Source organism: Porites lutea, chromosome 1, assembly GCF_958299795.1.
Source record: "Porites lutea chromosome 1, jaPorLute2.1, whole genome shotgun sequence".
NCBI lineage: Eukaryota > Metazoa > Cnidaria > Anthozoa > Scleractinia > Poritidae > Porites > Porites lutea.
This window is the reverse complement of record NC_133201.1, coordinates 837,701-850,200: the sequence shown is the minus strand read 5'-3', so window position 1 is coordinate 850,200 and position 12,500 is coordinate 837,701. Positions and strand designations below refer to the sequence as shown.

The 12,500-nt window shown below is 38.4% G+C and overlaps 1 protein-coding gene and 1 long non-coding RNA gene across 2 annotated transcripts in view; both read right to left on the bottom strand.

Moving 5' to 3' along the window:
* LOC140933453 (uncharacterized) overlaps positions 1 to 2,171 on the bottom strand; it is a 2,527-nt gene extending 356 nt beyond the window's left edge. Inside the window, exons 1-2 of the long non-coding RNA XR_012165055.1 lie at positions 2,007 to 2,171; positions 956 to 1,039 (exon numbers count right to left, since the gene is read on the bottom strand). This is a non-coding gene — a long non-coding RNA (uncharacterized lncRNA). The remainder of the gene's footprint in view (positions 1 to 955; positions 1,040 to 2,006) is intronic.
* Positions 2,172 to 4,826: 2,655 nt separating this feature from the next.
* Positions 4,827 to 12,500, bottom strand: part of LOC140933432 (DBH-like monooxygenase protein 1) — a 9,494-nt gene continuing 1,820 nt past the window's right edge. The window contains exons 3-14 of the mRNA XM_073382992.1: positions 12,272 to 12,442; positions 11,693 to 11,776; positions 10,819 to 11,004; positions 10,308 to 10,410; positions 9,424 to 9,590; positions 8,843 to 8,915; positions 8,370 to 8,455; positions 8,052 to 8,090; positions 7,743 to 7,802; positions 6,863 to 6,987; positions 6,130 to 6,262; positions 4,827 to 5,608 (exon numbers count right to left, since the gene is read on the bottom strand). Coding sequence (XP_073239093.1) covers positions 5,444 to 5,608; positions 6,130 to 6,262; positions 6,863 to 6,987; positions 7,743 to 7,802; positions 8,052 to 8,090; positions 8,370 to 8,455; positions 8,843 to 8,915; positions 9,424 to 9,590; positions 10,308 to 10,410; positions 10,819 to 11,004; positions 11,693 to 11,776; positions 12,272 to 12,442 — 1,392 coding nt within the window. The 3' untranslated portion in view covers positions 4,827 to 5,443. The remainder of the gene's footprint in view (positions 5,609 to 6,129; positions 6,263 to 6,862; positions 6,988 to 7,742; positions 7,803 to 8,051; positions 8,091 to 8,369; positions 8,456 to 8,842; positions 8,916 to 9,423; positions 9,591 to 10,307; positions 10,411 to 10,818; positions 11,005 to 11,692; positions 11,777 to 12,271; positions 12,443 to 12,500) is intronic.

Genomic DNA, 12,500 nt, shown 5'->3' with positions numbered 1-12,500 from the left:
ACCATGGCGCAACCAGCCACGTTTCTTTGCGTTTGGTCACTGGAGTGGAATGACGAAAAGTTAAAAAGCGTTTACTCCAAGAGACTGTTGCAAAAATGTTCGTTAAAATTCCTTAATCGCTTCCCTTTTCTAGTCCTAAAGGTCGAAAACCTAGAAAATTCAGACAACAACGAAAGATCTCAAAATGGGCCACCATACCCGACAAAGTGATAATAATAAATACTAAATGCGAATATTGCTAACAAGGCAAGAAAGTTTCATCGAGTTAAAATGGTCATATCTTAAGATGAGGTCTATAGACAATGGTGATGGTAGGGCTACTTTGAATCCTGTAACACTGTACGAAAAAATGGATTTTAGAATAACTGAGCGATTTCTCGCAGGCTGATTGGTCGAGTGCTATGGTCGATTAGAGTGCAGAGATGGTGGTGCAATTTGTTTACACGCGATTTTTTAGAGAAACGTCAACGGAAATAGACGTCAGAAACTGTTAATGTTCTTGTAAAAACAAATCGACAACAATTTCCATGGTCTGTACTCTTTATCGACCACAGAAATGACGTCAAAACGCTCCACACGTTGCAGTGAAACCACTCACCTGTGGCTCGTGGTTCCACTTTAGTCTTAAACAATTTCACGTCATTTCTATGGTCGATAAGAAAACAGATCATAGGAATTGCTGATTTGTTGATTTGCACAAATTTTCTCATGGTAAATATGTTTCAAAAATGCAAAAACTGAGGAGTAAATCTGGGGCAAATATGGTAAATGCGAATTTGCCCCAGATTCACTCTTCGGTTTTTTAATTGTTGCCACGTATTGCTAAGAGCATATTTGTGCAAATTCATTTTTTTTGTCCAGTGTAAGTTAACTGGAGTCAAATTTGTTTGCACATGGATTTTGTTATCCCGCCACTAAATAAGGAATACGAGATCGAGAAGATAAGGGCAAATACCTTGATTACATGATGTGCTTTTTCCATCCTGGGGATTTCAAAAACGTTGCACCAGTACACTGTTTTGTTTCCTGGAACTTTGGTCTAATGGTAAAAAAGAACCTTTTTGTGTTTTGACAACTATAAATAGTTATTCGCTTAAAAGTCACCACTTCAATTTATTCTTTACTCTCTCTACTCTTTTTAAAGCCCCAATATATCCATTTATAAATTCTCCATCCTGATCTTCATACATTTCTTTAAAGAATTAGTTGAGAGAGTTTGATAACAGATCAATGCATTTTCTCTTCAGTGATCATTTAATTAACTCTCAGAACCATTTCTCTTGGCAACATATGGATATTGTTAGGAGAAAATTGAAGTCGGTCACTATTGGGACTTACCGTGAGGGTTAAGCTGAAAGCGGGTCTAAGACAACCTTGTTCCAATGGGCTTCTCGGCTGCCTTAATAGACAACGAGAATACCCTAGGGACGAGGCTGAGTCCACTACGAAGGGCGGATAACTACATGAAGCTATCGTTTTCTGCCTTCGGGGTATAGCTGTGCACTGCTTTGCATGTTAAAAGTTATAAAAGGCGGTTATTTGATCTACACGACTCATACTTTATGAATAAACAAGAGTGAACACAGAAAAGAATATCTTTTATATATCCGATATGCTGAAATTCTTGCATGGTTCTGTCCATGTTTTAGAGGTTGGTTTTGCCCTACCATTTATTTTCTCTGGGAGACATCAACTTGACACTTGGACTCTTGCCCCCCAGAAGACACGTGGTATGGGGTGATTCTGTGGGTGTTGAGAGTTCTAGGTCAGGGCTTAAATCAGAATGCGCGGATATTTTTCACCAGAGTTTTCTCTGGTTGTTGTGCCATACTGACGAGCCCTAAAAAAGGGCGAAACAGTCGTCTATGGCTACAATCTCACACTGTTTTGAGTTCTTTCGGTGTCGTGTTGATGTCTTGCAGAGTTAATTTTCACGTAGCACAATCAGCATTGCAGTATTCTGGTTGCAGAATTTAATATCTCTACAGAGTATTATTAGCTCTTACCTTATTGTTAAGTATATCAAGGTATTTTATGTTTGCAGGTAATTTAGGTGTTTTGCCTCCAGTGTTCAGTAACATCACGCTTCGGGACCCTTTAAATGTATGCTTTAGAAAAGAACCTGGTGACGCCGGGTCTGCGTCATTATAAGCAAAAATGACCTTGGATGTTCCCTCCTAAAGAGTAAAAAGCCAAGTTTAGCATTTTCTCAAACAGTTGAGAAACTGACAGAGGTCTTCTTCCCGATGGATTCTTGGGGTTTATTCTAGTAAAAAGCCATACCTCAATTTTGTTGTCCTTGTCGTCGCAGGTATCAAATTTGCGTTGAAACTTCATGGTTGTTTTGCCGCCAGTTTCTGTCAGAGAAATAAGCTTGTAATCCTGAGACAAGTCTAATTCCGGAGTGCTGTAAGAAGACGCAAATCGGTCCTATTGAAAAAAAGAAAAGAAAAAGAAAGAAAAACATACAATGTTGGAGTTTTCGATCTACGGATAGAAATGCATGGGATGATTTAGTTACACACGATATCTCTATTGACTCATATTGAACCATTCCACTCATTTATTAGAGGCTCATTCATGAATTCTGTATCGGGTTTAAATACGGTTTCATCCCTTCTGTGTGTTTTCGATCATTGGTCGCTTGTTGCGTCGTTTGGTTGTGTTTGTGATAAAGGTCACGTGTGCGAGTCGTTATTGCATAACACTTTCTGGAAAATGATATTATATTGATATAATAATCGTAATAGCAGGTCTCAATCGAAACTGACCAAGACTCGCCTTGAAACGGCCCAAAATAGCAATAAAACACAATACAGATAACGAGGAAACAAGTAGTCTGAAATGTCAGCTGTCTCTACCCTCTAACCCGTGGAGACAATGTCGGCAATTCTGATCTATTCTTTAGTTACTCTTTCGTAGTTGTAAAAAGCGATCGCTAAAATTCTCATAAACTTATAATTTGTCATCCAATAACTATTTCCACTCGTGAACTTGGGCTACCTGTGGTGAACCACAAAGGTACCAAGAGATAAGCCCGAAGCTTGCGTCTGTACAGGAACCTCTAAGGGATTGTTGAGGTCTTAGGGGCTTGTATTTCTGGCAAGGAATAAGTGAAAAGCGGGCTCGCAAGTCCTATATATCCTACCGTAAAATATTGATTTCCATCATCTGTAACTCCTCCAATTACGATGTCCGCTCCTATCATTTGCCCTCGGCCGCTTGAAATCCCAAAGCCAACCCATCCAGTAGTTTGTGCTTCCACTGCAAAGGAAATTGATCTAGCCTTCCAGTCCACACTCCAGTACAATGTTACTTTCTGAGCTTCGTCCAAAGCGGCTGAGTTCGTAAACTCTGAGGAAAGATCTTTCTTTGCATTCGCCGCGTGGAAAGATTCTAAAGAAGCGTAAAGCAGGATAACAAAGTAGAACTTCATGTTGATGACTGTTATCGTTGAGATGTGGTTCTGAAAGTGATTAGAGTGAATCTACACGCCTTTTGAGAGTTATCAATTTAATGAACGCTTTTTATTCTTATTTACGATGCAATTTATAATTCATTCATAACATTTTGCTATTTTTAGTAACCTCAATTGTTCTGAAACGAAATCAGTAAAATATCACTTTAGTGAGATCGATATTATACCATGTGTATTTCGCAGAGTCAGATTCTTCTGCTCTTAATTAATATCCAAATATTGTCTTTCAGATCCTTTAACATCTAAAACGGTAAACTGAGAAAAAAAGAAAGAAAGAAGAACGTAATAACAGAACGAAGAACGACTCAAAACATTGACACACGACTATTTCCTGACAGGAATCAACAACTAAATTTAGAGAAAGAATTAGAAGTTGAGCTTGAACATGAAAAATCCACTCTAATCAAGTCAGAGTGACGGGTGCGTGGGTCCGTTGCAATTTCTTAGTTACTGGTGCAATCTTGCGTAGGTATCGAACGCCAAACCATTTGTAAAAAAGCAAAAATTGTAACGTCATTTTCTTCATTTGCACGGAAGGCCGATTCGTGTAAAAATATCTGCAGTTTCAAAAGATAAGGATTCACGTGGACTGAGCCTCATTTATCATCAATTTAGTTATGAATTTTTCCTGCAACATCAGCAATATGTTGATTCACGCTCAATTTGTTAACAGGAGCTAGAAGACGGGGTCTGGATCACGAATCACGTGATTAGGTGACGAACTTATCAAGCCCATCAACGATTCTTAGTGTTTTCTGGACTACTATAGGCAAGAGTCTGTCTTACTGCGCTTTTCACAAACATGCGAATTCTGTAAATGACCCGGTGATGGGAAGGAAACAAAAAGTATGGTCCGGATCAACTGACGTTTCTCTGCTTTTGGTTTGACCACTACAAAGTTGACCGGCAATGAATTTTATTGCTATACAATCGAAGCTCTACAATTTTTCACTTTTAACTTTCTCACAATTTTTCACTTTCACTAAAGCGCCATTGAGCTCACGGAAATGGCGCTATATAAATTCTTGTATTATCATTTACATGAACCCTCGTCACGACACTTACATCTGTTTTATTGGTAGAAAACTCGATTCACGGGTGACTTCTATGTTAGAGGATCACGCGTCACAGGTGAATATATAATTCACGAATAACGACTGTATTTGATGGGTTTTCCTGATTCACACTCTGTTTACCCAGGCTGTTTACCGGTCAGTTCACAGATCAAGCGAAACCCCTGCCAGACCCTGTGTTAATAACCTAAACAACACAAACAGTCTAGTGACTCTGACGCTTACACCTTTATTTAAGCAATAGTGAACATACAAATATGGCATACTAGCTCTTTCATCTTGACAACTGATACAAAGAGGTACGGGAGATATGACAAAAGAAAATAAAACCAATAGCCAGTTGCGCATGCATCGCCTAAGAAATTTACCTTATTACATGAAATTTTCGCGACATGTTTATTTCGCGATGAAAAATAATCAATGATGGGAAGTAATCAATTTACATTCGCGTAAAAGCTATCGTATTGCTCATGCTAAAAAAAAATTTGCACAAAATTTGCCGGCGCCGCTGAAGGAGGGAGGAGGGTGGTAAAAATTGTTTGAACCTTTGTCGAATAGACTTGTGAGAAGAGAGCGAATTTGTTTGCAAGGACGTATAAAAGACCTGGAGAGATTCCCTGGGAACATCTATACCCCATAGAGTGATTTATACGGGAGCAAATCCAGTTGATTAATCGTCACTCGATGGCTTTTACGCCAAAGATAAGAGCTGGAGCGAGCCACTTTAAACGATTTCAAAGGGAATCACGAGGGTTTACTTTCAAAATGGTGGCCTCGCGCGGTCGAATTTTAAACAAGTGTTCGTGGAAAAAGGGTTATAAAAAGGGCAAGTTCACCAAGACTAGCTTTAAAAAAGAATCTGCAAAGTGTAAATAAGTTGTACATGAGCTGCTCAAAACACTACACGCATGATTATGACCAAAGCGACCGCCACAAACAGGTACCCAGTCCTTCCGGTCTTCAGGGTGACGTCATTAGCACTGCTCTTCGTGGTCGAACAAGACTCTACCGGTTTATACGGAGATGTGATTCTCGGCTTCCTTGCCTTGTCAACACCCTGCAGACACAAAACAAAAAAAAAGAGGTTGTTTATACATTTATTACCCCTTTACTGCAATAAACAAAAATCAGAATCAATTACAAGAAACCACAGTCTACTTCAAGTAGCAGACATGTGCAAGTGTATCGCTTTTTAGGTACATCCTTGCCTAACCATTTCTTTTGCCACATCCACGCCTCTGTACTTCACAGGACATTTAGTTTCCCAAATGCCAATTTAAATGGAAGACGCTCGATGACGAATCTTTATCTGTCTTTTAAAATTTCAATGGTGTCATCCTAATCTGAGTTCCGAAAACTATGTCTTCATTTCACTTTGTAGTTGGCGAGTTTAAAAGATCGCGAGTTTTCTTTTCTATCACTGCGTTGGTGAAACTTTCAACAAAAAGTTTGAAATGGTTCGTGAAGACAAAATTGTCCCTTTGGAAAGAAATAGGCGAGGGACCTTAGGCTCGCAACATCCCCGAAATAAAAGAGCTTATTCCGCCGCAGACCGGCTGTACTAAACTTCGCACCTACCTGTATACCGCGGTTACCAGCGGCTTTGCATCTCAGTTTAAGTTCAAGATCCGCGTCATAAGCTGCTCGCAGATCTTGTGTCATTTCACTGGTCCATGTTTTTGGCGGGAAAGGGATGGGATGTGTTCCATTCCTGTAGTGCAGTGAGAGGAAAAAATGCAATATAAATGCAACTACCGATAGCCCTATGTAAGGGCATACGGATTCCGGAATGCAGGAAACTTTTGCCTTTGGAATCCCGAATAGATCGCTAGAGTTCAGGGAATCCGGAATCCCACTAACGATTGGAGTTCGACTAACAAAAAATCAGGAATCCAGTAAATGGAATCGGGAATTCACTTTCAGTGGAACCCAGAATCCGAGACAGTCTTGGATTTCCTTACATGGAGTAATACCTAACTAAACATTTAATCGATAAAACCTCTACATCGGCTGGTATATCGGATTTGTTATATGGCTGGAATTATTCCCAACAGTTCATGCTCACATTAGTTACTTCGAGATCACATGACATCCAGCAATAAAAATGTTTCCGGCCAAAAGTCTGTGAGCGAGCAACATTACAACATCTCACGGTGCACCCTAATGTTTAATGCTGGCTGAAATTTACTTTGATAAAATTATACAGTACCACGTAGAAGTTTTCTTCTTGGGTTATATAACAAAAAAGTCACGTAATGACTTAGTCCCTCGGGGAAACTAGAGCTACAGTTACGAGATTGTAGATTCTTACCAAGCGTATTTCGAAAAGAATCTATTTGCAGCATCCTTAGAAACGCTGGCACATTTGGTAAAATTAGCGCTGGGGTAGTACATTAGAAAAGCCAGACACATCTCGTCCAACGTTTGCAGACCACCCTAATAAATAATTCGTGAGAACTAATTAAAAATTATTTATATCAAACACGTTTGCTGGCCAATGGAAGAAAACCAGTTTGCTTTTGAGGAAAAGTTGCTTCTTTGTTCGTCATTCTCGATTAAAAGGTTGTATTTTTTAGGTTTTTTAAAAATTGGCTGCATCGGAACACCTTTGATAGAGTTGATTTAGGTCTAATGAAGACAAACTCTATTGGTAAATGGCGACTAACGGGTTTAACAAGCACGATACAGGTCATTTGATATGTCTATGTTTTTTTTTCTTTGAGTATGACTAGGAGTGTAATCAATTAAATATAAGCGATCGAGTTGTTTTAATTGCGAGTCGATGTCGTATCTGGATTGTGACTGTGCATAACAGGACTATTCGCAAATTTTGGGGGGTCCTTATAACTTTTAAGCTTACACCTAACTGTAACAACGTTTTCATAGGAAGTAAAAAAGAGAACTGAAAAACGCTAAATAGGAACAAATTAGGCATGCTCACTGCAGTCAGGGATCTGTTGGGAGACTGAAGCAGACAAACATCTTTACAGTGGCCAATCCACCTTCTTTCAACTCAATTGATAAGTATTATACCGTACTGCTAAAAGCGTTTTCAGAATTATTAAAATATCAAAACGTTATTTACATGTATATTTGGCTTTTTCTTTCTTTTTTTTTTCCTTTTGCTTTTTTGTATGAAAAAAAAAACTGGACTTAAGTGAGCTCCCTATATACTTCTGGTTTTCACTTACAAAAGTCACTTGATTCCTGTCCTCAGTGTCGTAGGTACAGGCAACAATGAATTCATCTCCCTGAGAATAAAATGTTACTAAGCATTTTTAGACTTGATTTCTATATTCTTTCCCTTATTATTAGGATATGGGTAACTTCGATAACTTCGCCGGAGAAATCAGCTGAGATGAAATTCAGCTGTATTTAGGAGATTCAAAGATATCCTCTTTGGAATATTCTTTTCTTCGTACGCGTGGTCTGTTTTAAAGGATTCCAGCTGCCATTTTTTTCTACTAAGATGAAATATATAAATAGTATTTGTGACTTACCGGAAAAACCTCAACCTCCTCCTTTAGCATTTGATATTCCTAGAATTAAAAAAAAAAAGAAAACGAGACCAGGGGATCAATGCCATAAAACTAACGGGACAGCCCTGGAGCGTCTTCTTCAATAGCCTGGATGTAGCTGCACCCTACCCTCTCTCCCCTCCCCCTCCCCCACCTCCTCTCTTGAGGGTGCCAAGTCTTCATTTCATTGAAATCACAACTCGATCCAGTTCAATCCAGGTTAATTCACGCTCATTAGGAAAAATAAAGGGGTGAAAATTTGATGTGGTACGCTTTTCACAGCTGCTAGAGAATACGTACTTGGAAATTGAAGTCGTAATGGTTATCGTAAACAATTTCTTTGAGCTCTTTTCCATTCCTAAGATGGTGGACATGTACTTTTCTACCTATAACAGAGATACATTACAGGCGTGGTGAGTAGTCAGACATAATGGATATATAAGTTAACATTCAGTCTAAGAAGATACTTGGAATGAGAATATAAAATGATCGACGACGTTACCTCAGCTGCTGAAGAATTAAATAGTAGGTATTCTAAGTTTCTCGGTCCCCTCTTTCTTCAAATATGATTTAAACTAAGGGAGAATGAGCTCTCTTGATTCAATCCAATACAACTTTCTCATTCCTGAATGTCCGACAATGGTTTAGAAGAGGTTGTTTTAAAATGAAAAAAAATGAGGCACGTAAAACGATACTTTTCTTCATACTTTACGTTTACGCACGTGGATGAACATAATTAAAATAATTAATTTAAGCTGGATATAATTATTTACCTGCATAATGAGTGTGAAGCAAAGCTGCAAAAATTTTAATTTTATGTCCTTGCAGTGGAGATTTTTCCAAAGCCTAGAACATCGAAAATCACGTTGTTAGCTATTCGACATGTAAATCAAATGCAAACTAGAATAACGATATTCAATTATGGTTGACGTGCATAGTTGTTCATCATCCATCTCATTATCGTGATACGGCTATATGGTAAAATAGGGCAATATCTTGTACAAAGGAAGACAATGATACAATAACGATGATGGTGATGATGATCATGACGATGATGATGATGATGACGACGAACATGATAAATGTTGAATTATAATTATTATTATCGTCATTATAAGTATAACAAATTGTCAAATCTGATTCGCTATTAGCTGTTCTGATTTCAGCATTAGTAGAACGGAGCCAAAGCGCTCGCCCACTTGAAAGATTATTTTTTCTTTTCTAGAAAAAACCTCTCGTGGTTAAGTTATTTATCATTAATGTCTCCTCCAGCATTCGCTTATTTGGGCAATCTTCGTTTTGGACACACTCATAATAACAATTTTAAAAAAACGCTGAACGGTAACCTACCAACCTTCTTTGTGCATGGTGCTGCACAGTATCCAATGGTTTTCCACTCTTTCTGTTTTGGTGGTATCATCATATAATGTTGTACTCCCCAGCCAGCGTATATCACCCCAGTATCATACATCCGAGTTTGCTCCGTGTACCAGAAACGAAGTCCTGAACTGTCCACGAAGTCTGAGATTTAAAGGACAAGGCATTACTATAGGCATTATATATTGGAAACTGAAGTCAATATGGCTACGGTTTCGTAAGTAAGTTAATAAGTAAGTATAAGTAACATAAGTAGGTTGAGTATGATCATCCGGGTGAAAACCTTTCACAGCTTTAAGTATAAGTAAGTAACAGTAAAGTAGGTAAGTAAATAGGTGAGTGAGAAATTGAGTAAAAGGTCAATTTATTCGGTTCATTGCTTTCTAGACAGAGGAGATTTTGAAGAAAGGGATATCTGTGGTCATCAGCGTGCCATGTGACATGAAGCATGACCCTTTGGTAATTTTTTTTTTAAAAAAACTAAGGTAGAAGTGAAAACGATCAAGTTTATCCAAGGTGGTACGTACAGTCACTAAAGATTTGTCTAAGAGAGGTGTGATCGTTATAGAAAGTAGAATAAAATGGCTGCGAGGAGAAAGGCCGGCAGGGGATCTGAGGTGCCTGTTTCAATTGGCTGTTATCGCTTTTTACAAACATTTTAACGAGTGAATTCAGCATTGATAAAGGTGAAACACTATACACAAAAATATGACAATGAATTTCTTGCATCTGCTATCAAATTCCACGGCCTGAATACATGATTCTCCATTGGACCTAATTTTAAAATGCTTTAAGGAATTAGCTAAGGTATAGCTGTTGTTACAGTACTCTTTCCATGCGCCGAATTAAAGGTGCTCTCACCAGTTCTTTTATCAGGGTTGTCATAATGTGTTTCCATGACAATATATCTTGGTGTACCATCAGTACCTATTTTCATCCCCACGTGTTCAGGGTAGTAAAAACTCTGTAAAAGTAAATTTGAGGAATAAATTTGATTTATTCAAGGATGTCTTAGTGTGGTCCATTTACTAATAACTATGAAGGTTTTAATGGTGTAGAGAGTGCCCGGATTTTATTTTTTTCCTAAGATGTAGTGTCGAGATAAAGTTGCTGGCTACAAATTTAAAACCTTGCGGGATAAGGACAAACAAACTTCAAGTTGTTTAAGACAAAGATGGTGATAAATATGATGATGATGATGATGATGATGATGATGATGATGATGATGATGATGATGATGATGATGATGACAATGATGATGATAATGATGATGATGGCGGTGGTGATGATAGTGATGATGATGACGACGATGATGATTATGGTGATAATGGAGATGGTAAATATGATGTTTTTGATGGTAAACACTGCTTACCCCTCCTCCTATGGCCCAAGCAGCCACAGTTGACTGACCAGCACACCTCATGATCGCCTCTGGGGTTGATCTGTCATAGCAGTGTCCAGAGTGATTTAGAAAGGCCGTAGGGAAGTCATAGGAACATTCGTACACCAAGATATGGTGAACCAGTCCTTCATGACCTTTCTGAACAATAGGCTCCACCTAAATAAATATTTACCAAGTTAAGGGAAGGGAATTCTACTGTGTTGCTAAATCACCTAATTTAAGAATGCCTTTTACTGTACTCCTTCACTTTTTGAGCAACGGCACTAACTGCAGGCTTGAGTTAAAAAAATAAAATGATTGTATGGAATTGCCCACGTTTGCACCAGAGATTTTTCTGGGGCGCGGCGGCATGCTTTGGCGTCGGCCTACAGATCTTCGCCACGCGAAAGTCGAAGTCATAAACTTGACTCAAACTGGAAAACCGCGCATGAAAAGTCTCTGGCACCCAAGGTAACCCAAGCCTCGTGTTCACTGGCATTGAATACGGAAAAGATTTATCATACGAGTGTAACCACGCAGTCCGAGTAACGGTCATGTAAATATGACATGTATCTCCAACTTTATTTTCCGTCATGAACTATTTCTCACTGACTATTTTAACTAGAAGAAAACCTTTTCGCATTATTGGCAATATTCGTATAATCTAATGTTTGGGCAAGTTTCGGCTTTTTGGATGGAAAAGAGAGAAGAATTAGGAAATTTAAGGAACATTTTTGCACATGATGGATGGCTCTACCATCTCCTGCTGGTTTCACGTAACACTAGTATGATAATTATATAATTATAACTCCGAATAAGTGATTGAGACTGAATTACATAGACTATACACAACAAATGCAAATACCTTGACAACATGATGCTTTTTTTCCATCCTGGGGATTTCAAACACGCTGCACCAGTACACTGTTTTGTTCCCTGGAACTTTGGTCTGATTAGAACAAATGTTTTGTTGTTTGTACAACCATATAAAGCCTATCCGCACATAGTTAGACACCACTTTAATTTATTACTCTGTTGGGTGCGAAATGTCATTAGCTTATATTACGAAAGTTATTTGCAGAGCGCAAAGTGGGAATCTACAGTCCAGGACGCTTCAAGTTATGTCTGTTTAATTGCTTTGTATTCATAAATATACCTGATGTAATAAAAAGTGGTCATTGCAGTTCTTTCTTAAAAATGAACTCAAGAAAATCAGGATTAGGTATACAGGCACGGTTGGCAGAAAGGACATCTTTGCACTTGCCGTTGTGCGAGTGTTATCATGAAGAGCTCACACATCAAACACATGCAATTTACTTTCAATCTGAAACGTATTAACAAATTAAGCCAGTTAGCACTGTCACATTGTGATCTCTACTGGCTCTCACTTTATGACAGAACAACAAATAAAATAAAACATGAATACAGAAAAGAGCAGTTTTACCTTATTGTTAAGTATATCAAGGTAACTCATGTTTGCAGGTAGTTTAGTTGTTTTGCCTCCAGTGTTCAGTAACATCACGCTTCGGGACCCTTTATACGTATGCTTTAAAAAAGCACCTGATGACGTCGGGTCTGCGTCATTATAAGCAAAAATGACCTTGGATGTTCCCTCCTAAAGAGTAAAGAGCAAAGTTTAGCATTTTCTCTAACAGTTGAGAAACTGACAGAGG